Source organism: Cygnus atratus, chromosome 1 (genome assembly GCF_013377495.2).
Source record: "Cygnus atratus isolate AKBS03 ecotype Queensland, Australia chromosome 1, CAtr_DNAZoo_HiC_assembly, whole genome shotgun sequence".
NCBI lineage: Eukaryota > Metazoa > Chordata > Aves > Anseriformes > Anatidae > Cygnus > Cygnus atratus.
In genome coordinates this window covers 115,379,198-115,405,420 of record NC_066362.1, presented here as the reverse complement: position 1 = coordinate 115,405,420, position 26,223 = coordinate 115,379,198, and the positions used below count along the sequence as shown (strand labels likewise).

The 26,223-nt window shown below is 43.6% G+C and overlaps 1 protein-coding gene across 1 annotated transcript in view; it reads right to left on the bottom strand.

The window, feature by feature from the left end:
* Positions 1 to 20,333, bottom strand: part of ABCG1 (ATP binding cassette subfamily G member 1) — a 56,820-nt gene extending 36,487 nt beyond the window's left edge. The window contains exons 1-2 of the mRNA XM_035545896.2: positions 20,105 to 20,333; positions 16,991 to 17,234 (exon numbers count right to left, since the gene is read on the bottom strand). Coding sequence (XP_035401789.1) covers positions 16,991 to 17,234; positions 20,105 to 20,146 — 286 coding nt within the window. The 5' untranslated portion in view covers positions 20,147 to 20,333. The remainder of the gene's footprint in view (positions 1 to 16,990; positions 17,235 to 20,104) is intronic.
* Between the last annotated feature and the right edge of the window lie 5,890 nt (positions 20,334 to 26,223).

The following is a 26,223-nucleotide window of genomic DNA, read 5'->3' as shown; positions in this document are numbered from 1 at the left end:
ACTGTTACCAAAGCTCTGCTAAAACCAACAGAGCAGCACAGGCTCATGCTAGCTGAGTGGCTGGCACACGGCTGAGGGATTGAAAGTGGGGATTCATAACAATCTAGACACACACCAATATTTCAATATTCAAAGATTAGAAGGTGGAAAGCTTCCATGAAAGAAATACTGATGTATCAGGAACTCTGAATCTCAAGGAGGGATTTATTTTAGCCAGTTGCAACATCCACAATGTAAACACTTGCATGTGAGCTATTCTGATGCTGATAACACACCAGTCTTTTGGCTATTGCTGAACAGTGCTTGCACAGCATCAAGGCTTTCTGTTTTTTTTCCTTTTCCCTCTCTGCCCCCCGCAGCCATGAAGCTGGGGGTGCACAAGAAGCTGGGCCCCAGCCAGGCCAGCTGACCAAAGTCAGCTCCTGCACCATATGGCACTGTGCTCAGCAATAAAAGCTCGGGGAAAGGAGGAGGAAGGGCGGGGGGGAAGCTTGGGGTTATGGCGTTTGTCACCCCAAGTAACTGTTCTGTGTGCTGCTTTACTGGAAATGGCTGAACATCTGCGTGCTGATGGGAAGTAGCGAATAAACTCCTTATCTTACTTTGCTTGTGTGCGTCGCTTTGCTTCGCTTATTAAACTGCTCTAATCTCAATCCCTAAATTTTCAGGTTTTGCTTTTCTGATTCTCTCCCCCATCCCACTGGGGGGCAGTGAGGGACTGGCTGCGTGGGGCTTAGCTGCTGACCAGGGTCATCCCACCCCAGCTGCTCCTCCTCTCCAGGGTGGAGAAAGAGTCGCTCGTTGGGGTCACCGAGGGTGAGAAGAATACTAACCTCAACTCCACTGACTGCCAGGGAAATCTCTTCAGTCTCTAAAGAGTGCCGAGGTTGATGTCTAACTCAGACACAGACTTGTATGTGGTAGAAACCTACATTTACTCAGATGAATCTGTCCGGCATGTCTCTTGCTGCTGCGAGGTGCCTAAGGGAAAATGCTGCCTGCTGTCTCTTAAGTGTAACTGCTCGCGTAATTTCTGTCTTAAAAAATATCTGATATACAGAAGTATAATTCAAAATCTCATGTGAGATGAACAGCTCCATTACACACAAGGACAGAGCAGCTGCAGTTTACCTGGCTACAGGCATTCCTTCTGCAGGTAATGCGCTCAGTGCCAAACTGGAGATGCACAAATTCAGGTTTTTCTGGGTACATTTTTCTAAGTGTATGTGACAGAACAAGGGAAAGTAATGACAGCTGTGGCCTGAGTGCAAATGGAAAAATAAGTACACCTCCAATACTGTCGGTGTTCATTTCAGCGCTGGGTAAATGCTTTTGATCGTTGTGTGAAAGCGGTGAAGGCACCACCTGTGGTTTCTTTGTCTTTCTGCCAACAGGTGAGATCCCATCACGCTGACAGGGGCTGCAACATTCGGGTAATGGCACAAGCACAGAACATTGTTCTGCCATCCGATCACAACAGTTTGACAATGTTACCACTTTTTTTTTTTTTTTAATCTCTGTATGTGCATGTTAAACTGAGTCACCCATCCACCTCCCGTGAAGACCCGAGTGAAACACAGCAAACTTCTTTTAAGCGCTGCCATCCACCCCTAACAGTTCAGTTTCCACTTCGGCATTTGTAATATTTGCAAGAGTTCAGTATTTTACAGTCATTGTTACAGTTGTCAAAGTAGCTTCTACATACATTGGCCAGATTCATGGTCCCATGTTCTCAGTGAACTGACATTGAATATTAAGATCCTGTAGCAGGGACAGAGTCTGCTTTACTCTGTTCTTCTCTTTCACACTCTCCGCTTGAGAAATGATAAACTGTCCCAATTTATCATCGATTTACAACAAAAGGGTTTGCTACTGTATGTTTTCCTGCAGGAATCCAAAGTACTGCTTTAAGAGCCTTAGAGGTCAAGAAAGTGAAGCTCACGCTAGGGTAATTTCACATAAGGTGGTAAATTCGAAACTTAATCAAACCTACAGGTTTGGCATTGACCACAAAAATCCTACTGTCTGTTACATGGAAAGAATCCTTGGGGAAACTGCACACGAGCAGTTTCGTGCTCTTCTAGAGGGATGACTGCTGTATCAAGAAATCAGAAAGTCATTTTGGAACTGATGAAGAATCAAAATCCCATGTATGAATTCCACAATATATAAACCCCAAGAATTGGACCTATAAATCATGTGGCTAGAGCCCCAGCTGGAGTTTCTCCATATACTTGAACTATCTTGGCCTTTTTCTGCAGTAAGGTACAGCAGCTACTGGATGACAGAGCCCTTGATCAGGTAAAGGACCTCTTCTAGCAACTGGGAAGAATTCCCTGCTCTTTCCCATTCCCTCTCCATACAGCTTATCTGAATTATGGCTCCAACTCCCTGCCGAAGGCTACTTGTGCCAATAACAAAGTAGCAGGGGTTATTCAAAACCAGCAGATGATCTTTTCCAGGTCTGACCCACTGAGCTCTAATGGAGCTGTTCTGTCTCTGAACCAGCAACTCACAGACAACAAAGACAAGGATCCCCTGTGGGGATCGTCCACGAGTCAGTGATTCGAGGGGAAGAAGTCTCTTTAAAGGCAATGCACAAGGAGAAGATGCAATTGCCTTTGGGGAGGTTTACATCTGTCACTTTTTCCATCTTGCAAATCCGCAAAGAAAATGGTGTAGGTGGACGGCTGAAGATTGCTCTTCTCAAAGGCTTCCTCCTGAAATGGGTGCCTACGCTCTAATACTGACTAAGCTGCAGGGCTTTGCTTCTGATCTAATTAGATAATGATACTGCGATACAAAAGGAGAGGTTAATCTTGACTCCATCTTCAATCTCCTTTCCTTGTGTACAATTGTAAACATCCTGGAAGCATTGGGAGTCACTTCTCCCTATGTGTTTAAGTATCAGCACTTGCACAAATATGGATAATTAGGAGATCTGGAAAAGAGGAGAGAGGAGAGTCAAGCTTTTAAAATACATTGGGCAATTCACACAGGTCTTGAGGTGTATTAGTGCCAGTGTGGCTAGCAAAAAAGACAATGAGAGCAACAGAGTCTGACCACAACCAGACAACATCCTCACTCGTGCTCTCCCTTCCCTCCTACATCGGAGGTGCTCACAGAAAGTACATGTAGCCACAGGGGAACATGGACACCCATAGTGTTAACAGTGATATTTCTGGAAAGTGCCCTCCACTTGCAGATCTCAGGCGCTCACCCTCGCACTATCAGCTCTGTTATTTGCCCTCCCTAGAGCAGTCAAGGGACATTTCTAGCCCCCAAGAAAATCAGCCAGTAGAACACCTCTACTAGGTTCCCATTCTTTGCATCGCTCTATCAGTGCCTTTTGCAAACTGAAAAGGCACATTGCCGTTAGCTTACATGAAACCCTAATATCTTCCTTCTGTACCCCAAAATCCAGACTTCTTCCAGTTTTCTGTCACCAGCAAACCGCTATCCAAACAAACAGGAGTAGAAACCATTTATATGACACATAAACATACTCTCCGTTACACCTAGCAAGAAAGGGGCTTGCAATCATGTTGAAATTAATAAAAAGGGAAATTCAGATAATGATGCTGGCAGTTGTAAACAGGAACAATTGTCCAAACATGTATGAATTGGACCTACCATTGATAAACACAGGGGCTCCAACCCATTCTTCCTTATAACTTCTAAGGAAAGCAAGAACAAACAAAGCACAAGCAATCTGATTACAGCAGAAATTACCGAGAGCAGAAAATTACTCAACTTATGTAATGCAATAAGCCCCTATTGAAAACCATCAGCAAAATGCTGTCTTTTATTTATACCATTCTTTACACCAGTGGCATTCAGGTGGATAAAACAGCTTCCATTTTACAGTCATTTTTCCTGCTATTTTAGCTTATTATGCTCTTAATCCAGTAGCAACAGACTCGAACCACTTCTAAGCAACCAATATTCTTTTGCTTTTCATTAAAAAGCATCAGGTTCTTACTGTATTTCTATAATTATTTCACCTTGTCATGAAAAGGAGGAGGAATATATACCTCAATGAAAATATTACCTTCAAAATATCTGCTATAGTGATACACGGCCAGATTTTGTACATAAATAAATACACCTGACTGAGTGTATGGGCGTATGTGCATATAGATATCTAAAATATACATGTGCACATACACATTTATATTTACACATATCCATGTAAATATGTTAGATCACCTATATATCTACATTACATTGAACATATTAATAGATCATACATATAAAAATAAAGAAAAGGCACATACAATACACTTATAGATTACTAACATGAAAATGTAGAAATCTGGGGGAGAAGCCATACAAGACTCTCTGCACGCTGAAAGGGTGGAGGGTGTTCTGATCGTCTGAGACATGCCCACATTGGATGACGGAGACATTTGTAATGCTGGTTATCTGGACAGGAGCTGGACCACAAGTCAGGACCAATTTTCTCAGGTTAATGCTGTGGGTGATGGGAGGGAGTAGGAAATAGATGGGCTTTGCTTTGTTATGCTGGTAGTCAGAAGTCCACTTTGCTTGACTTTCAGCACCAGCATTTGACATGAACTGCGTTAGCTTCTGACTGTTCTGGAAAGCAGTTTTAGCGCTGAACTGCATTAATGAGTGGAAAAAGTGCTTTTCAGATAGTAGGTCATACTCTTCCTTCAGCAAGCTTTATTAATTTCAGTTAATTTATATCGAGGATGAATTTGGTCCAAAATGATCTACTGTAAGACAACACCCTTGGCAGACTACCCATATGTATTCTTTGGGTTATCCAATATGCCATTGCTGAGATTTTAAGATTCATTTGGCCTTATGCTTCTTAAGTAGTACTGCTTGAGTGTCTGAGCTGAACCAAAGGTTGGCTCCAAAGTTAGGTTTATTTATTGCAGAATGTGTGTCACTTTTTGTCCCAACCCACTTGGCTTGATGAAGTGTGTTTTCCCTACTTAACACTTGTCAATGAGACTCAAACACAGTGTTAAAATACCACAGCCATGCCCACTATGGGAAGGCTTACTTTACTTTTGTTTGTTTTCATACATCATACACAAGGTATTTAGAGAATATGTGACTCAGGAGGCTGGGATCGTAGAATCATAAAGGTTGGAAAAGACCTCCAAGATCATCTGGTCCAACCATCCGATAAATAATAAAGATAGTAAAGAGTAAATATGATAAGTAGTATTACTCACGTTACGGAGTTTGATGTTTCTTGTAGTGTCCCCAGGTGTCTTACTATTAGTGGAGAAGACACAATCATTGTCTACAAACACCTAGTCTTTCAGTGATCCCAAGGTTCACAGACTTGTGACTACTTCAGGCAATATGTTTTTCCTTGAGATTTACATCATCATTTTCCCAGGCAAGAAATCAAATAGTCAACTTTCTTCGCGAATGTCTGTCAAGGTCCTCTGACTATTTTTAATACAGCAACTCACACACATTGTTATAACTCAGCCTTAAAGACAGCAGAACCTGATTTATTATAATCACAAATGGCAGCACCTCTATTCCCTGCTGGCAGTTTCTCAACTTTCCTGATACTTTCACATGTGAGGGTAAAAATGTTCAGGTGTGAGTTCTAATTCAATGATGATTTAAATCACAAGGAAAATTTTCCCGGACTTACAGGAGCTACTGGCTAGGCAGATGTCATTTATTTTTAAATAGAAGGCTTAGCAAAATCAAATCGGCCAAGCAAGTCTAAAAATTGTCTTTGCTCGGGTATGTGATAAAAGGTCAGCCACGCAGAAAACAAAAACTGAGGCTGAGAGCACCAGCAGAGGTATCAGCCCCACCAACCTACTCTGTGCAAACACAGCCCCTGAATCAGCCACTCTTAAGGCTCTTGAAGGAAAAGGACAGGACCACTGACCCTGGGGTGCACCCACCAGGGTGCATCAATGGGGAAACTCTCTCCCTGGAGTGGAATAGGACTACTTGTGCCATGCAGGGGGAAGAGAAGCAGGGACCTGTGCAAAACCAGCTGCGGGATAGAATACCTGCCCTGCCTTGTAACCAACTGGACCTGCAGAGAACCGAGGCTGCCATGTAGCCACAGGGCTAGGGCAGGAGGAATCCCCTTGGGTCCCGAAACCCCGCCAGATGTGGCTATGGCTAGCTGTCTTGTTTTACAGCCATCAAAATTAGAAATTCTTGCAAATTTCTTGCAAAGACCTTGCACTTCTGATTGCAAAACAAATCTGACCCAACTGGTTTTCAGCAAGGTCTCCCATCCAGCATCTGCACGGTTAGTGTTTATTTACTGTCAAATTCCTACTCTATGGCAAATTCTCCTTCAAATGATTCTACAAGGTTCAGGGTCAAAACCAAGACCCAAATGAGTAACTTCTCATGGGCAACTGTGCACAGAGGCATTCCTCTGCATTTTTCCTTGTCCTCCCATCATATGACATTCCCCTCTGAGTGGAGAAAGAAGCTCACTCCCAGATGGCCAGCCACAGGTTTCAGCTTTATGGACCTCAGATAGTTATTTTAGGCAGTCAGGCCTTGACAGTCCTATTCAGTAAGCTGGCTGAACTTAGTGGCATTTTGACCCAGGTAAAAAATCTGTCCTCCCTCCAAAAGCAAAGTGTTTACCTTCAATCCCCATCCTTTTAATTGTATGCTTGTTTACCAATTCTAGCCTTGTAATGCTGGTGCTACTACAGTGTTTAATTTCCAAAGCACTTGAGGTAGTGACTGGGTCATGACTAAAGAAATTGTACCAGCCATGCTCTGTTGGTGCAGCCTCATCCACTTGAGCACTTCAATAAGCACAAAACATATGCAAAAGGGCAGAATTTAACTCTACTGCTTAATGAGAGCATTAAAACCTTCTGATTTTTTCTCATTTTTGTATTGACTAGCTGCATCACTTCATTTGAAATTCCTTTCTTCTCCTGCCCTGCATGAAAGCCAGCTCTCTGAAGATCAGCATGAGGCAGAGCAGAGGTCTCACTCTCACCTACCCAGGAACCTGACCATGGCACGTTCCATTTTCTCCTCTCTGCGGCAGCAGATGTACTGCAATTATAAACAACATTTGTTATTATTCTAAACATGCAAAGCAGGAAGAAAGATGATTCTTACACAGAAGATGTAGGCTGCAGATACTAGATGAGAGGCAGATGGTAAATTGTCTTGTAAAGCCAAGGTCTCTGCCATTTATTTTCCTTTGGAACAGATAAGTAATGAATGATGAACAAACAAACAAGTGGTTAACTCAGTTTGACTGTTATGTAATTCCACGTACTTCTTTCTGTTAACAACTTGGACTACTTCATCCCCATCCTCTCTGAAGAGAATTAAGTCTTCAGATTGCATCTGTTTCTTCCAACAAAATAAAAAAAGTCTAAATGAACTGCGAATGAGAATACAAGCCTAACAGTGACAAGAGAGCCCAATCAGGAAACGTAGGAAACATTAAAAAGGTTTCTGCAGGATGACTAAAGACATATTGCAGTTTAAGTCTCCAGCTATACGATTTCCTAGAAGGAATTATTCTGTCCTTGTCCAACAGACACTTACACAACACTAGGCTTTCTGTATTTTATACAACCCCTTACGTTCTCTATCAAATATTCATTCTCCAATCTTCTTTTCTAAGAGAGGAAGTATCCGAAGGCCAAATTAACCTCAAACGTCTGTACTAAAGAACACAACTCACAAGGGAGTAATTTTCAAATACGTGTATCATCACCGATGGGATATTTCAACAGGTCTCCTGATAGTGTACTTAAGGAACAAATGAAATACATAAGGACGCTTGCTTGTAGGAGGCTATTGCGATTCAAACAGTTACTAAAAACAACTGAAGTTTCTTGCCCTTCTATCGATGTGCTGTGACCTTTTCCCATCGTATTTAAACTATTGCTTTGGGGACAAACAGGTTAAAGAATTGGTTGAAAGGGGCTGTAATTCTTTCAGACATTTTTATTAAACTGTAACTTCTTTTAATGTCTTCGAAAGTTGGTGAAGAAGTGACTACATTTGGAAGGACTTGAGGACGCTTAGTCTTTTGGTTTCCTAATTAACACAGGCATTTATATCAAGAAGATGACAATGTTACTAAAAGATAAACTTTCCACGTGGTACAGTCTAAGCCAGGGCTGGTGTGTCTGCTGTCTTCCATAGTGGTGATGTTAAACAGAAATTGCTGGCTTCTAGGTTCAGAGCCTAGCTGGCACAGTAGGCAGGCAATCTGAACCCCTAACATCCCAACTTGTTGCTGTCCCAGTGCTTTTAACAGACAAAGAGGGAGAACTTGTGCAGAAGTCTCTGATCCAAGATTCAGTTATGTAAATTGCATGTGATGTCCTTTGGAAGTACTGTCTTAAAAGAAAGGCCATTTTGTCATCTTACATGGATGCCACGGAGTTTCAGTAAGGTCTTTTACTAAAGTTGTTAAATAAATGAACCTAACAAGAAGGTAGATGGACGGCTCTCAAATAAATGAGAAAGCAGGTAAAGCAACAGGAGACACCAGAATAGGAGTCAGTGGTCAGGCAGTGGGGAAAGTTTACCCCCGAGTACCAGGGAATTTGTAGCAGGCTATGCGTTTACTCCTAAATGATTTGGAAAAGCAGGCAAACAGCAAGGTGACAGCACACACACCGAAAGCCTGCACAGGGTCAGAGAGCAAGTGAATGATTTTACAAAAGAAAATTCCACGAACAGCTGGTAAACAAACCTGATTTTGGAAATCTGAGCTGCAAGTTGCAAGGACATGGGGCACATTGCATGCCTGCCTGTTCTCACACCGTTCGCGAAGTATTTACTTCTGCCTGGTGTCAGGGAACAGACACTGGGCCAGGTGGGCATCCTCTGACTTTGTACAATGGCAAACTGACCCAAACTCCCACGTTATTTTTGCCAAAAAGTGTTAGACATACATCCTTACGTAGCTCAGGAGTGTGAAAGCCACAGAGGTCTGCAGGATAAGACATGGCCTTTTTGGTTAATGCATTGAGTTCTGCCTGAAGGACATTCACTCTGAGACTGAACACCCACCCCTCAGTCTGCAATGCTTTCATTTTAAATCCAAACCAGTTCCTTCCTGTGTGCTATCCCATTTTGCTGGGATTCTCCTTGCATATTTTTCAGAGCAAGTCTTGAGGTGTTAATTCTCATTGTAAGACCAAACGTTTTTTCCTCACAGAGGACAAAAGTTGCCATTAGTTTAACAGGTATGGTTGTGAATTATACTGCAGCAGGGTATCCCTGCTCAGGGTCTGCCACATTTTTGAGGAGTATCATGTTCTCTGTGCTCCGTCCTCCCAAAACCAACCAGTTTACATAGAAGAACAATGCTACAGGGAAGTGTGAAGGAATTAGTTTCTTAGAGAATAGAGCTGTATTTTGAGATCTTAAATCCCCTGAGAACAAAAGTCTTGGCACTTATGCCTTGGTACGCGTGTAAGTTTAGACCCTGTGGGCTTCCAGAGGGCACTTTCCAAAATGACGTGTAAATACACAAGTGAAAGTGGCCTCTGACAGCATTTCTGCTCTTGCATTAGCTTCTGTTCTTGGCTGCTTTTTTGATTTATCTCCACTTTTACTGAGACTGTAGAGGACCCCGATCAACCATTTGATGGCTGAAGCCTTCAATTGCAAAATGATCCTTCCCCAGTCTTCCCTCAGACATACCTTCAGACTACGGACTGAGTTCTACTTTGAAATACCATCAGGTGGAACAAAGTACACCCACATGTCACAGCAAACCACAGGCTAGCATTACCTTACCTCACCCTACAATTACCTTAAAGGAGGCTACAACGAGGTGGGGATCAGGCTCTTCTCCCATGCACCAAGTGATAAGACAAGAGGAAATTTCCCCTTACATTGCACCAGGGGAGGTTTAGGTTGGATATTAGAGAAATTTTTTCCCTGGAAGGGTTGTGAAGTATTGGAACAGGCTGCCCAGGGAAGTAGTTGAGTCATTATCCCTAGAGCTCTTCAAAAAAGGTGTAGATGTGGTGCTTAGGGACATGGTTTAGTGATGGACTTGGCAATGCTAGGTTAGTGGTTGGACTTGATGATCTTGGAGGTCTTTTCCAACCTAAATGATGTTACGATTCTATGATTATCCACACGGCACAGCTACACGCCACCTCTGAAGATGGCGCATGCAATCACTACCTCCTCAACACCTCGAGCAAGAGATGAATGCGTATGGGCAGAGGACAGCAAAGCACTTCATCAAATCCCACTCAGTGTACAGAAGGTCGCAGTGGAGAGCTGTCAGGGTGAGTTACAGCCAGCCCCCAACACACGCTCACTGTGAGATGGAAACAGTGGAGACGGCAGCTCAGTCTCCCAACAGCTCATCGCCACTGCCATCACCGCTTCCCTGGGATATAAATTCTGAAATGTTTTAACTGGTCCCTCTCTGAAACTTCCTTCCTTGATCACGAGTTCTCAATGTTGTTGGCATTGTTTTACCAGCAGTATGATAAAGGGAAAGAAGAAAAATATGTTCCACTCACACAAAAGCTCAGTGACCAAGACTCCCCGAGTCAAACTTGGACATGTTTCCAAAAAACAAAACAAAAACTCTGCATACAAAAAAAAAATCCCACAGTAATAACAACGGGCTCCATGTGAAGGAAAATAAGCATTTCTCTGTTTCAGCAGAACTACTGCTATGAGACTGTCATTCTTGGCTGGGAAACTGACAATCAGACAAAGGGGCTGACCAAGAATTGTCCTTAGTATCCTCTATTTTATACAACACATGCAAGAGGATGCTAGGAATTGTTATTTCTCTCTTAATAAAACACTGTGAACTGTTCCAGTGACAGTGACTTCTTAGGACACAGCTTAAGAGGTAAAAGAGAAGCTGTATGGGCTTCAACAAGGGTGAAACACAAATTTAGAAATCCTGTTAGAAGTCACGTTTTGTTTTCATTAATCCCTCTAACATTTTAAGTCACTGAAAAAGAAGACACAAAATGCTTGGCTGAAGAGCTTTTACTGGTACTGCAGCTCGTTTCAGCCAGCTTAACTTGTTTATTCTTCCTAGCACACGGCTCTGAATTTGCACACGCTCTGCTCTCCGGGCTGAAACCACGCTCTCCGACGAAACAGGCAAAACCTGCGGAAAACAATGCAACCCATCTGTCGGAGAAAGGCGAGAAGCGAGAACTCCCTCTCTCGCGAAGGGCTTTTTATTTATTTAATTCTGGGGGGCTCTTTTCTGCTCATCTTTTCTCCTCTCCTCTTAGCAACAGCTCGCGGAGCAGCCAACCAGGGCCCGCTCCCCGGCGCGGAGCATCGCAGCCGCGGGTTACTGCAGTGCACTGACCGCCAGTAACCGCCAGCCAGCCCGCCCGAGCATGCGGCGCCTCTACCGCAGTGCACCTGCTGGGGCTGAGGACAGGCTTTTTCCGACTCCTCTGGCAAGGATTAGCAAATAATTTAGGGCAAATCCCACCCTCCACCCCCCCCCCCCCCACACGCCCCTTTCCTTTTCCGTTCAGGTCTTCGGCGGGTGGAAGCCAGGAAGAGGAGTCCCAGGAAAGGTGCAGCAAAACAAAAACCGAACAGCTAAATAATAAAAGGAATCGGGGCTGTCCGAGCACACGTACCAGAAATAAGGAATTCATAACAGAGCAGCAGAGCAGCAAAAGCCAGCCTGCTCAAATCTGTGCTGAGGGCTTGACAGGGGGCTCTGTTTCCACCTCGTTCAGAGATCAGCATTCATACAGCACACAGACCTCTGTGCTGCTCTGATGACACCACCTCAGGCGGTGATGGACGCTTTCAGCCCTGTACGAATACCAAGCAGCCTGCCAAATATTCCCTGTTTTCCCCTCAGACACTATGGGGCCAGCCAGAAAAAACAGAGTCCTGCATCCCCCTCCTTTACACCGGCAAACCTCATCTGCACGTTTCACGTGCTGAATCTTTACATTACGAACCCAAAATCTTGGGAGAAAAGACAGGACCTCTACGACCACTCGTCTTCCCGGGGTCTGAGCTCTTACAGCAAACCCCAAATAACATTTGGGCATTTTCTGCTGAGCCTAAATTTCTTCGTGGCCGCTAATCCTCCCAGTAAGACGAGCAGGTCACAGTCGGCCCGGCGGGGGCCCCTTCCCCCAGAGGTTACTACAGATCAAATCCTACCCGCACTTCCATCCCCAGGCGGCACGGGTGAGTCACTGCAGTCCTCAAAATAACAATGGAGAAATTTCCAACTACACTGTTGCCTAATTAACCACGAATACTGAGAAGTGATAGGAAAAAAAATTACTCCCCAAATTCTGGTGGAGTTTTAAAAGCCAATTTATTACTGCTTTCTACCCAGATGCACTCATTAGGTAGGAGCGATATTTCCCTGGGATCCTACGTTACGGCAGAAACCTGGAAACAAAAGGATAAACGTCCTTTGGTGTGTGTATACAGAACCAAACTAACTGAAGGGAAAGAGTTGTATCAAGACAGAAGACTCCAAAGTACTTTTTGTGGCTTCCTCATATTTGGGACCATCCATAATTTTACTCCTCAATCAGTCACTCTATTCAGATCTCTTTATGGTGCTTATAAAACAACAACAACAAGCTAAGGCACAGACTTTTCTACAAAATCCCCTTGTATACAGTCTTCAAGCAGACTTAGATTTAAAACCTACACATCTACTATTTTTTTTATAAGCTGGTAAACCCAATACATGTTCCTGTTGTTTGCATTTTAAATGACATTTTCAATGTCATTTGAAAATACAGCTTAAGGAGACAGTTCGCAAGCCACGATACGAGCCACCTTCAGTCTCTTTTTCAACCCTTAGATAAATGGCTGTCTGATAAGGCAGTGAAATTTTGGCCAAGGTTTGTTCTGAAGCTCTGTGGATGTTGCTTCTCCTCAGTTAAGGAGCCCACACTTGATCTAACAGAGGACTCTCCTGTTCTCTCTCTTCCCCTGGCTGAGACAGCTGGCTCCCTCATCCAGCTTCTCCAGAAAGGAGAAGGCATTGTAGAATATTATTTGTTTGTGTGCTGAATTTTCCTTTTTTTCTGGCTTTGCCAGTTCACGTTAACCTTGACACGCTGTCTACCTGCTCCAGCAGTCCTGGAGGTTTCTTAAGGAAATCTTGAATCCTGCTGACCTGCGCGAGACTTCTGGCACATGCTTGAACAAAAACTGGAATCAAAGACTGAGATGCGTTTTACCAATCTCTTTCCTTCAAAACTGAAGGAAAAGTTCATTCTGCCAGCTGAGTAATTCCCTAAAAGCTTTATGGAGGAAATACCAAAGTTACGTGAGACCTTCCGAAAAATTTCACTTCTGTAACCTCTTCCAAATTCCCATATTGATAAGAAGGCCTGCTGAACTGACCGGGTCAGACAGAGTTTCTTTGATCAAGGACTCATGTGCCAGGTTCACTCCTGTTAATACCACTGACTTTGAGAGGAATTACACTGTGAATGAATCAGACCCAGACTCATACAAATCCTCACTATGAATTTGATAAAAACTCAATTTGATAAAAAGAGCTGACCAGGCTTGTTTGTAGCAAGCAGCATTTCTCACATAATTCTGAGAATGAAACGCCCTTCCTTGTTTTTACAGAGATTTAATAGATAAGTTAAATGAGATTTAATAGATAAATTAGGCGCGTTAAGGCTGAGACACAAATCAATGAAAAATTCTAATTTGAAGTCTACTATGGCTTATTTAGCTTTTTTGTTGTTGACAAGCAATTCAAGCTCACCTTCTTTGTGCTTTTAATAAAAAGTAAATGATGTTACAAACCATGAGTTTCACTGTCTGAACAATGCAGCAAAGTACAGAACACAATGGCAGCATTACTAATTATTCCTCCTTTTGTTAATTTAGAGCCTAACCTTAACATTACTTTACAATAACATCCTCACTGAAGGGAGTACGTTTTTCTGTTGTTGCTTTTTAGTTCAATTCCTCTCTAACACACTGGCACAAATTGTCTTCACAAGGAAACTACATTTCTCCCTTTGTGATGCAACACTCACTGAAAGGTTTTAACTAATTCATTACAGTTGTGGGGAAAGATGTAGGAAGAGCAGAATTTTTCCAGTTCCATTTCAGAATAGAAACGCCATTAGGCATGTTTTCAGAACAGCATCCCTTACCCCTTATTGCCATGAACAGCACCAAAGAACAGAATGAACAGAGAGACATCTTCCGTTTTTTTCCATCTTGCACATACAAGTTTACTGGTTTTTGTTTGTTTGCTTGTTTTTAATTAGTTGGATTACCAACACTGGACTTTGTATCTTCAGGAGTATGCTCTTGGCTACTCAGAAAAGAAAAAAAAAAGTGAATTTAAACATTTCACTTCACAGCAATGAGAAAGAAATTTAGTGCAGGGAAGCCCCAAGAAGTGTAGAGCTAAAACAGCCACCAGTGTTTAGAGGTAAAATATGCCCCTTTTCCTGAACAGACACAGATTAAAACTCATTGCAAAGTCCCAGTTTCCCACTGGAGAAGAAACTGGTAAGAGGCATTCAGAATAGTTTTATGTGTAATGTGTTTATCTACAAGCCTACTCATTTTAAACAGAGATAACCAAAATTACACACAAACAGTTCTATTCACACAACTGCTAAAATGATTCAAGGAATCTAATATTTTGGTCCCAACCTTCCTTTGAGACTATTTAGGCAGTTTGGTATTCAGTTTTCTGTTTCTCTACTGGAAAACCTTCTCTATTAAAAGCAATATATCGGGTCAATCTCTGGAGTGGGAACATGGTTGGGAGGGAAGTTTGTTTCTGGAAGGTTTCTATAGTCTGAATCATAAAAGCGTTGCTTGGAAGGGACCTCTGGAGGTGCCCTGATCTAGCCTGCTGCTCAAAACAAGATGATCGCTACCACCAGCTCAGGCCAGCTGTGGTTGTGCCAAGTCCACTCTTCCAAACCCCGCAGCACGGAGAAACCACACCACCAGGGTGACCTGTCCCAGCACTGCAACACACTCCTGATAAAAAGCTATTTCTTAATGCCCACTGTAACCCAAAGTGCAGTACGTGGCCACTGACCCTTGTTACGCATCAGCTGGCTCTACCACCAGGAGTTTGGCTGCAGTGTCTTCAGAGCTGCCCTTTGTATAATTGTAAGCCACTGTGAGACCATCTCCTCTTGCAAATCCAAGTGTAGTGAGTTTCTGGTCTGGAACCCCTTCATCATTTTTGGCCAGTGAGAAACAGACCAGTTAAAACCCTCAAATTGTCAAGTCCAACATGAAACACTTCGGCATAGTTCTATTTCTTGGGGGAAAAAAAGACTTCAAAATTTGAGTTTACTCCATAAACACAAAAAATAATTTTGAATGTACAATAGTTGTTGCCAAACCGAGTTGTTCTCCTATGGACAGCAGATCTAGATGCAATGTTACTAAATAATTTAAAGAAGGCATGTGTGTACACGTACAGTTTTGACGTTGAAAAAAAAAAAACAAACAAAAACATTAAAGCCACAAGACCGCACATCCTTTAACAAATGATTAGCTGCACGCATAGGCTATCCTGATACGGCAGCAGTTGCACGGCCACAGCTCAGTGTTTTTCATACCACACATTCCTAGACTATTAAAGCCTCGGTGTTATGATAATGACAACATTTCCACACAGCAGCAATGTACTTTGCGAAACAATTTCAAGTGGAACCTTTAAGCCAGTGGATTTATAGATTCAAAGCAAGTCCAGGTATCAAATATGGCTCAGGCAGCACGTTGACAGGGTCTTATCTCTTAAAAATAACTAAAGCACACAGCCATACCAATTTACATTACTAAGAGAGAATTCCTCAAGAAAGAGCAATTATGTCATTTAGCACACAAAATTCTCCGTTAGATTTCGGTATTTTCTTTTGGACTTCCTTCTTTTCGCTAGCAGGAATTTACTGCATGACCTAGTTTTTCTTTCAAAGAGACAACTAGTCACACAAAGACACACATGAAATTTCTCCAGAAAACACATGGCTACACAATGCAGATGAAAGTATAAAAAGAATGAATACGAAGCAGATGAAAAAGGGCAGAGCCACGTTACACCCACCTTTCAGAACTGGAATAGACCAAGAGCATATAAAGAACAGAGTTGAATATGCCCTCCTAACCCCCATCAATAAATCAGCACCAGAAGCAATGTCTCAGAGCTATAAGTGAAATTGTATTGCGAGAAGAAAGTGGTAATGTTTGACTTCCTTGACACACGCATCCAATATCCACATCATTTTGGTGGGCCCTGTGTTACAGGCTGTGAACAGTTTGTTGTGTATTAGCGAAGTAACTAGCAAAAAAGCATGCTGGTCCTTGACTAAATCTCAGGATTTAGTCCTAGCAATAGGCAGTCATTTCATCAGTTAAAAGAAATGGTAAACTTAAAGACACCCATCTGAGAAAACCAAGAGACACGGATGTGCTGACATGCCAATAGCCCACAGCACTGACTTTGAAACACAGCATTTTAAGAGAATAACTATCTTGGTTTCAAATGCCTTCTGAAATTCTGAGATGCTTGCTGTTCTGCAAGGGTACCGAAAAAAACAGCCATTTGACAAAACAATGTATTGTAAAAGTTAAAAAAAAAAAAAAGCATTCCCTTTTCCCCGACCCCTATCTTTAAACTACTGCGTGCTCAGCCTGTCCTCCCCCACCACTCAAACAACAAATTGTAAACATGCAAAATCACAGGACACATATTTGGCAGCACAGGAGTACTGTATGTGCTTCAGATACTTTAGAATTGGGAGGCAAAAATAAACAGTTGTACGAATTACTGCATCTACAGTATCTTGGAGCATGAGCATCAGGCTCCTGGGAAGTTCCCTGCTCTGCTGGGGGCAGCGGGACTCTCCACGTTCCTCAGAAGGAAGTGGTGTCTGCTTCCAGAGCAGGGACAAATGCTGCACCTAGCCTTTCAATCAGCCCCGGGGCAGCTTCTTTATGCTCTTTTCAGCTATAACGTGTTAAAACATTAAATTTTCCTCACCTTTCTTCCTCCACCACGGCCCTTCTTGGATGGAATACGACAGTTCTTTAAACTCGATGTTTACAGCTGGTCTGCGTGGCAGGTAGGAGAAACGATGAGCTTCTGTCAGAGTATTGTCCACCTTTTTTAAGCGTCCATTCATCAGTCGAACGTCTTGGTTATCTGTGCCATTGGAGACCACCTCATCCACTGAAACGCACACTGACTTTGGCTCGGCCATATTACAGGCAGAACTGCTGGCGTTCTAGAGGGAAAAAGTTGGAGAAAGGACAAAGTTCACAGACTTTCCCTTAGGAACGCATTTCAAAACCTTCTGCATGAGAAGAGTTATTATATAAAATAAAATCCAAGCACAGAATGCAGCACAGAAATGTGTTGAAAGGTGAAAGAGGGAAAAAAAAAATCTTTTGTTTGTTCTGCCAGTGTCTTGATAGAAGAGGTAAAAGAGCTTGTAGCACACAAAGAGCAGTTCCCTTTGCACCACTTTCCTCTCAGTGGGTATATACAGCACATCACTATCTAACTTCAGAACAGAATGGCTCTTGCACCAGAATAATACAGCAGAAGAATACAATTTCTAAGTACAGTCACAGTGTATTCAGTTTCTCATTCCCTCCAAGAATTAGGCTCTAGTTGCTCTGATTCCAGGACAGAGCTGAAGGGGGAAGGGAGCTAGCTGAACAATTGTTTATGCAGACATGTCAAAAGACAGCCTCTCAAAAAGTCCAAGAGCTCTTACGCCTTTAGATCAGAAGATACTTCTGTAAATGTGAAATTGCACAAGTTACACTTCTGCAAATTTTGAAATGTACTGTTTTCTGCCTTGTCTGCTCCTGCAGCAATAGATCTGGAGACTCTGAGACTTGCAGCAGTACAACTTCTTTCCTAGAGGTTTGTTAGGAAAGCACAGCGATTTCCATCCAAAATCCTTCCTTGCTTGACAGTGATCCCTAATGGAAATCTTATCAGCTACATAAACATACTAAACCCTGCTCAGTACAGCACTGCTGACACTGCAAGGTCAATGCTCTCTGCTCACAGCCATGTCTCTTACCATGCTTTGCCCAGCATGGCACCCACTGCAATTCCACTTGGCTTTTTTTGGACAGAGGCTCTTTCCCCTCCTCTCCTGACTGTGACAGCAGCTTGCTGCCTGCCTTTCTCTTATTTTTTATTTACACACACAAAATCTGTACTTTTTCGATTCCTTTTACTTGCATGGGCACCTTGGACCAGTATCAACAGGATATGTCCAAGGCCTAAATGAAAACAACCATGAATCTTCTTCAGCTAAACAGAATTTTGAACAGTTCGGAGGACATCCTTTGTCATCTGTTGTTTGGAGTATGCCATAAGCAGTGCCTAACATCTGCACAGTTGTCTACTATAAAATCTAGTATTTTTAATACAGATTTGCATCAGAAAATAATTCTGTAGGTAACATATGCCAGGCTTTCCATCCTGTCACCCGTATCCAACAACCTACGTCTCCAAAGGTACCCACTGAAAAGCAGATCTACTGCACCTCTTTCCAAGGCACCAGCGTTGAACACCCTCAAATAAGGAGCTGTAGGTCATGACACTGTCTCTCCCTACTCACTCTCCAGAGCAAGTAAGTCACACTGCCTCCAAAATCATCCTCTGTCATGGGGAGCGGTCTCCCCATTGATGTGCTTTTCAGGTCAATCACTTCTGATGAATGCTGATGAAAAACCCTAAAATACAGTCCTTCAAAACCACCGGTTACCAAGCGTCTTCCAGTTCTTCACGCGCAAGCACATAGCTCTGGATGTAAAAATCTGCTCTGCTTACCACATTTTCTCAAGCAAGAGATTTTAATGATGCTCTCAAGTTGCTCAGAGGTCAAGTATCCAGTAACACTCACCCCCAATTTCTTAAACAGATGACTGTAATAGCACGTAATTTGAACATAACAAGTGTAATGTGAAACACCTTAGACATGAACAATTAAAGAACATGAACCTCCTTCTTCTCTTAAAAAATTAACAGAAGGTGAGTTAATAATGTTCCTGAATGTTTTCAAGGCTTACTTTGGCATTCTCAAACAGTTTGGTTCACAGAAACTACTGAGCAAATTCACGTGCCAGAGGGAATATCCAAAAACTACCAATGAGCAGGTCACACTGACTATTGTAGGGACAGTCAGGGCTTCTCCAGTTTAGACAATTTCAAGAAGAACATCCTTTGGACAAGGTCCTTGCTGTATGACTTAATCAGTCGCGAGTACAAAGCCAGAGACTTTTGTTCCTGGGACATAAGCAAACCATTTCAGTCACCTGGTGGACTGAAACGCCTCTTCTCAGCAGACCGTGACACAGCCCTGGGTCAGATGCCAGCCTGCCGGGGGTCCCCTCGCTGGGGTGAGGATGTCCCCTGCCACCTGGGGTGCCTGAAACGCCACTGTGCTGTGGGGTCTTTGCTTGAAATTCCCCACAAGGTGGGCAATTCTGGTGGCTCATACAGCCACCAGTCTGTATAACCTGGCATTGGAGGAGAGCCTGAGGAATTTCATGTATCTACAAGCATAAGCCGTGTGCTTTTCCAGACACGGTGGTGTATGCATGCAGCTGTGTCTTTCGCACCGGTGTCCACCTCAAACACACCTATGGCACTTATATCTCAGCCGATTTCACACAGTTTTATTTCACACAGCTCCCGTGAGGAGCTGGACTGCCTGCTGGTGTTTACCGGGCCCGGCAGCTGACACGGTCCCGTCCCCATACCGCGATGCTCCCTCACACCCCGCAGCCTTTCCCCCAAACAACTTCCCCGCACAATTCCTTCCTCCTCCCGCAGCCTGCCCGCCTTTCACCGAGGCTATTATGTCAGAAATAGAGGTTACGGTCCCCCCTGGTAAATCCGTTTCGAGAAACCACCGGCGGCGGGGCAGGGAGCGTGCTGGCACAACCCCCTAATCCCATCGGCAGCTCAAGCCGGGAGGTTACTGCCGGTCAAGCACCGCCACCGGGCACCTCCAGCCGCCCCCCGCCGCCCACCCTTCCCTCACGGAGCCCCACGGACCCCTCCTTTCCCCCCTCGTCCCGGCCGAGCCGCCTCCCGGCCGCGAAGGAAGGGCGGGCAAGGCGCCCTTACCAGAGCGGTGCCCAGGGAGAAAGCCGCCATCAGGCATGCCATGTGCCCCGCTGCTGCTGCTGCTGCTGGCGGCGGCGGCGGCTCCCGCTCCGCCGGCACCGTTCGGAGCCCTCGGGTGTCGCCTCCCCGGCCGGATTGGCGGCGGAGGGATGGAGGGAGGGAGGGAAGGACGGAGGGAGGGCGGCTCCGCCGAGCTGGGGGCCGCCCCGCCGCGGAGAGCGCGGCCCCGCCCGCCGCCGCCGCGCTGAGGGGCTGAGGGGAGAGGAGCGGCAGCTGTGTGGCGGGGCGGGGGGGTGTCCTAGGTTGTAATAGAAGGTTGTAACCAAGTTTCCTTCTCTGATTGTTTTCTCCTCAGTTCTAAGACCTACATGGCAGCAAAGGTGGGGCCGGAACAATGGACTTGCCCATTAAGTGCAATGGGTGGTGTTAAGAGTTGCATTGGCACTCCTGCGATGAGTATAGATCCACAGCTAGATTTCCAGTCAGATTAATTAGCCTCGCTACCCAGCGGCAGGGAGCTCTGCCCAGGCACTTCACCGTGCCAGGAAGCTGAATGCTGAAACACCCACCAGCCTTCTCCAGGGCCTCTGAAGTTGTGCGCCCACTGGGCCTATTTTCCATATGCGAAGGGGCTCCCTTTCCTCAGGGAGCATCAGAAGGAATATATGGGTAGCTAAATCATAGCAGGGATCTGAGAAATGGATTCAAAATGTCTACAGAACATTTTATACATTAATTCATTACCTGTGAGGAGTCTGTTAAGGGAGCTTGCCATAATGCTTGGCACTCACATAGCATTGTACAGATACCGAGGTAATAATCCTCACAAAGCCCCTGGAAGACAGGTATGTATTTCATCCTTCCTGAGCTGTGAGGAGATGCCTACCAGCACGGCAGGGCCAAGAGATGGATGATCAAAGAAGAGCACAAGCACAAGGCTAGTGTGTGTCAGATGTCTCCTTGATACTCTGCCAACCCACAGACATTCTGGGCTCAAGGACTTCTTGACATATAGTTGTCACTCCTGAATGTGCTAATAAACTTCAGTAGATGTCTCTTACATGAACTACGCCAGGTTTCCCCTTGAACAGCTGTGATCGTTTACATCCACTACATCTTGTTGCCAAGGGGTAGAGCATTGAGACTCACTGCTCTTCACCTTGGATTCAGTCACCAGATATTGCAGAAAATTACTTACTTGTTACTCATGTATTGGGGAAAAAATCTATACCCGTTGTGGAGTACCAGACAAAACATGGATAGGCCCATCCAGAAGTCTTCACCAGAGACCTGAACTGTTTGAGAAGAAATTTGAAATAAAATTAACACTAATTTTAGAAATAAAGAGAAATTATGAACTATTGTTCCAGTGAGGGTCCAGGGTTTTACTTTACTTGATTTGGAACACATATCCATAGCATCTAAAATTTATTCAATCTTTATTTCCTCTATTTTCCCTTAGAAACATAGGCTGAATTATCTCCCACAAGACCTGAAAACGGCTGTGAAATACTACATTTAAGGCATTTATGGGGTTAAACGAACTGCTTAAAGACGTCAGATGTTTTAACTGCCAAGTAGAAGGAGATGCAGAGAAGGTGCATGAGATATCCTCATCTTAGTGCACATGCGATCCAGACCCAGCACAATGCCTGTTCTCCTCTGTTTCTCACCTGTTTCAACTTCTTAAAGGCTTGGGAAGAAGCAAGATAAAAAGAAAGAAGGCTGTAATGCAATGTAAATTTACAGTACTGAAATCTGCTGCACAAACAAAAGTTTTAGCTCAGGCTGTAAGCAGCTTATGGTACTAAGGGCTAAACTGTGCCTTTTACAAAAGGGTCCTGCAGAGAAAGGCACGTGTAGCTTGCCAGCTCTGGGACTGCCTGTGCTGCCCACCTGAGCCACCCCAGCACGGCCAGACAGGTCGCATTATTTCATATGAGGTGGCAAAGAGACACAAACCCTCTTCAGGTGAGGCATGGGATGAAGACAACTGAGGGCTCAGACCTGCAGCCTTTACTCAAGCACCACTCCTGTTACTGTCCACTTTAGCCTGAGCACGAGTACACAATCCCATCCCAAGGAATTATTTTTTCACAGTGGCTGCTGTATCAGTATCTAACAGAGCTTCTTGTAAAACACTGAGACGTAAAAACAGGTTTCACAGAAACTAAATTCTACCTACCAACTAAATTTGGTATCTATTTTGATATCACACAGGGAAAAAAAAATGATTACATAAGATGAAGCCTGCTAAAAATAGCAATCTCCTGCATTCCTACATTCCCTCATTAACTCTTCCATTAACTTCACAGGTGATCCCCTGGTCCCTGCAGACAAAAAATATCAAGCACACAACTCTGAGAAGAAAAAAGACAGACACACATTGAGAGAGAGAGAGAGAGAGAGATTTAAAAAATCCAGGACAAAAAAAAAAAAAAAAAAAATGCAGCTACAAATGAAGGTGAGGACAACCAGACAGGGACAAAACTCTCACTCCTAAAATAGACAAGGAAACAGTAGTAGCTTCCAGGCTTTACAGCAGGGTAAGCATTACAGGCGGTGGATCGGTGTAACCCACAGGAAAGAAAAAGGACAGCACAAGAAGAAATGAGCTGGGAAGGGCAGGCCAAAGTGGAAGCATACAAGCAGCAGGAGAGGGCAGATTTACAGTACACTCACAGGAGTATTTTCAGTGTTTTATTGATAGCTCTGGTGTCTCTGTGCAAGAACTAGTTCACATGGAGAAGCAATACAGCCTGGGGGAACACAGTGGTCAGCATGGATGTAGCTGCTAAGATACAACATGTAGGAAAAGTTCAACTGAGAAATGTGGAATAGGCAGGTGAGAAAAAGGAAGTGTAAAATACAGAAGGCAAAATATTTTACATGGAGTTTTCATTTTTAAAAAGTTCCTTGACTTTAACAATTTGCAACTTGTTGATTTTAAGTGGTTTGGCCAGAGTGTAAGGAACACTGAGGAAAAGATTTAGAGAGTTTTTGAGAACTTTTTTGTTTGTTTGTTTTAATATTTACTGGAGAAAAACATTTGTGTTTTTCCTTTCAGAACTGTTTCTAAATCTACCTAAAAGTCAAAGGATCTGAAAGCACAAAGAAACGTATCCCAATGTAAAATGCTCACACAACTATTGACCCAAATTAAAACCCAATAAAAACAGTTTATCCCAGACAGAATGTCACTTTGCCACTTCAAAATATGCATTGTTTTGGATGATTTCTGAATTATGCTTTCTCTCTTCCTGTGCCCTGCCCCAAATATTTTGGTAGGTCTAGTGAAATATGAGTGGAAAGAATATCGGTAGGTTTGAACAGCCTGAAGATGAAGTTGAGAAAAAGCTTATGGTCCAATCATGAGAAATGCTGGGAGCCTGGATTTCTGGAAGCTAGGAGCTGGGAGTCTTCACTATGCTGTCAGTGAAGCTGGGAAGGAAAACATAATCTAAAAAGAAAAAAAGAAATGGAAAAAAAAAAAGAAAAAAAAAGAAGCAGCAGTTGTACTGGAAGGAAGTTATATAAACTAAAGAGATAGTTTTCTATTTAAGTTCCCATGTGATAAGACTTGGAAGACATCAACACATATATTACTTTCAGATGATGCATCAAACAAACCACCAGTGACACTGAATTTTCCTATAACACTAAGAAATTATTAGGATCTCTGCAGCGAGTATCCAACTAAAAAATTCCAGTATTTTTTTGGAAGTGGGCTGGAAATCTCAAGAAGGATCTTACAAAAACACAGTAAAGCCCCGACCTAGGCCAGATTTCCCTTTCCCTTTCTGTTGTTTACTTTCCCTATTTAGTGGCACATCATCATAAACCCTCTCATTTTTTCTCATGTCTTTTTGTGCCTGACATTAATACTTCCCTATCTATACTGGTAATACTCACATAATGCTATTTGAGAAGAACGCAGTCAGTCAGTTTAAACAGATCTGCCTTCAGATCTGTTTAATATTGAAGAACATAATCAGTCATTCCTTTCATGTTAGGTATACTCTGTATAATGGGTGGGATTTGTCTCTAATTTTAGCTGCCTAGAAAATTGGTATCTAAGCTAGTCATGCAGACTCTCTTTCAGTCAGTGGAGAGAAATGGGCATCCCCAAAGGAAAATTCAGTCTTCTTAAATATTTACCCTGATTTGGGATTAATTGTCTTCTAGATCATCTTGGCTTCCCAATCAACTGGGAAGGGCTCCAGACACCTAACCTGGAATAGCTATGGCCAGTGCTATAGAGATGGATGCCACCCAAGCTATGTTCTTAGTCCACTTTTGTCTTCAACTAACATTTCCTGGAATAACAAAAGAAGCTTCACACATCTATTTTATGTGAGGTTTTATTCCTGTTTTTCTATCTGAGTACTCCAACATCCTTCTTCTGAAATTCAAGGGCAACAGATTCAAGAGCAAAACACCAACTTATTTCTTAACATTTTCAGTTGAAATTCATTTCTGTGTCTATTTCTACTGTCTATTGTACTGATGGAATCAGTAGAGCATACAGCACTTGCTTTTGTTTGTCTGAGCTTTTTCATTCAAGCAAACTGAGGTGAACACTGGAAAAAAGTAACACTAAGAGCAACGGATTAGCTCAGCCCTGCAGAAGACGGTGATCCATTACTCTGTATCTAAGTAGCCCTCAGTTACCACAGCCAGTTGATCCCGAGACATGCTAGGAGGGAACAGGAACGCGCATCGTCATTCTTCCTGCTCAAACAAATAGTTATCTTGTCAGAGATGGAGCATAATTTATAAGAACTCGGTGCTTTCAGTTGATGTCAACATAGTACACTCCCGTAGTTTTCATGAGAGGAGAAATAGCAAAATGTCTCCCACACGTTGCGCTGGAAGCAGATAAGAGCTGAATAACTCTAGGGAAAAAGTTCCCCGTACAGAGGCTATATCAGACATATCTTTGCAACCCTACAGTGCTGCCCCACACGGCAGCTCTCCTCAGAAAGGAAATGGGATAAGAAGGGGAATTGCCTAAGCAATCAGTGTGCTCTAGGGATGGGCATAAGCTACAAATCCATACCAGGAGCAGCCGTAACCCTTTCACAATCCCTCTGCTTTTGCCATGATTTCACATGTCTTGGACCATATTCTCTAAAAAGGCCTTCAGGACTGCACACATTTCCTTGTAAACTGGACCCAAGACACATTTCATACCCCCATGTGCAGCCAGGAGGCTGAGCTGCCTGCTTCATCATGTCCTGCACGCTATCTCAGCAAACCTCCACGATGCTTAACACCCTCTTCTCCAAGCCCCATGTCACCTTCATCATAACCAGACATGTGGGCGCGGTGGCTGTAAGTCAGAGCTAAGAGCAGCTGGATTTTAAGCATCGCATCCCCCTAGACTGCACCTTTAGGGGCAGGCAGCACAGACCGTAGCCTCAGGGTTTGAGCACTAGGGAGCAAGTGACAGCACTCATGCAGTAATGGCCAAGGGGAGAAACTTCAGCAACACTGTCGTGAGCAGATTGGGTGAAAATAATATTCTCACAGCCTGACGAAAAGGCTGAAGACTCAATTCACAAGGCAACTCGACAATTAAACATGGCACAAGTCTTCTGAAACTCTTTTCTTCAGCTTAAGCTCCCTGTACAATGCCTAAAGAGAGCATCGGGCACCTGGGAAAGGAATGCACAGAAGTCAGCAGCAAACGTTAGGCAAAAGGAAATGCCAAGGAAAGATTCATGCCTGGAGGACTTGGATTAGTCTCTGAAAGCTTCTCTGCTTCCAAAGGGGATTCTCAGCCATGGTACTGCCTCGTGTTTGTCTGACAGAAAGCTCCAACCAGCACCTATCCCACTACACCCAATTATCCTGCTGCTGCATGTTCATCTTGGTGCTGAAAAGGACATTTCACATTCAGCCTCTACTCAGTTTCAAGAAAGGTCATGGACAGGCCTGTGGGGCTGGACGAGGTCTGAGTCACTTAAAATAAGTATTTTCTGGGGAAAGCAGTAGGTGTCACTCCCACTGCTGTTGTTCTGCTTTGAAAATGTCGCTAAACACTAACTGAATGCAACCCTCCCCTTTGCTTTCAGTGTGAAGTGGAAAAACTTCAAGAAATCAGGGGTTTCACCCCA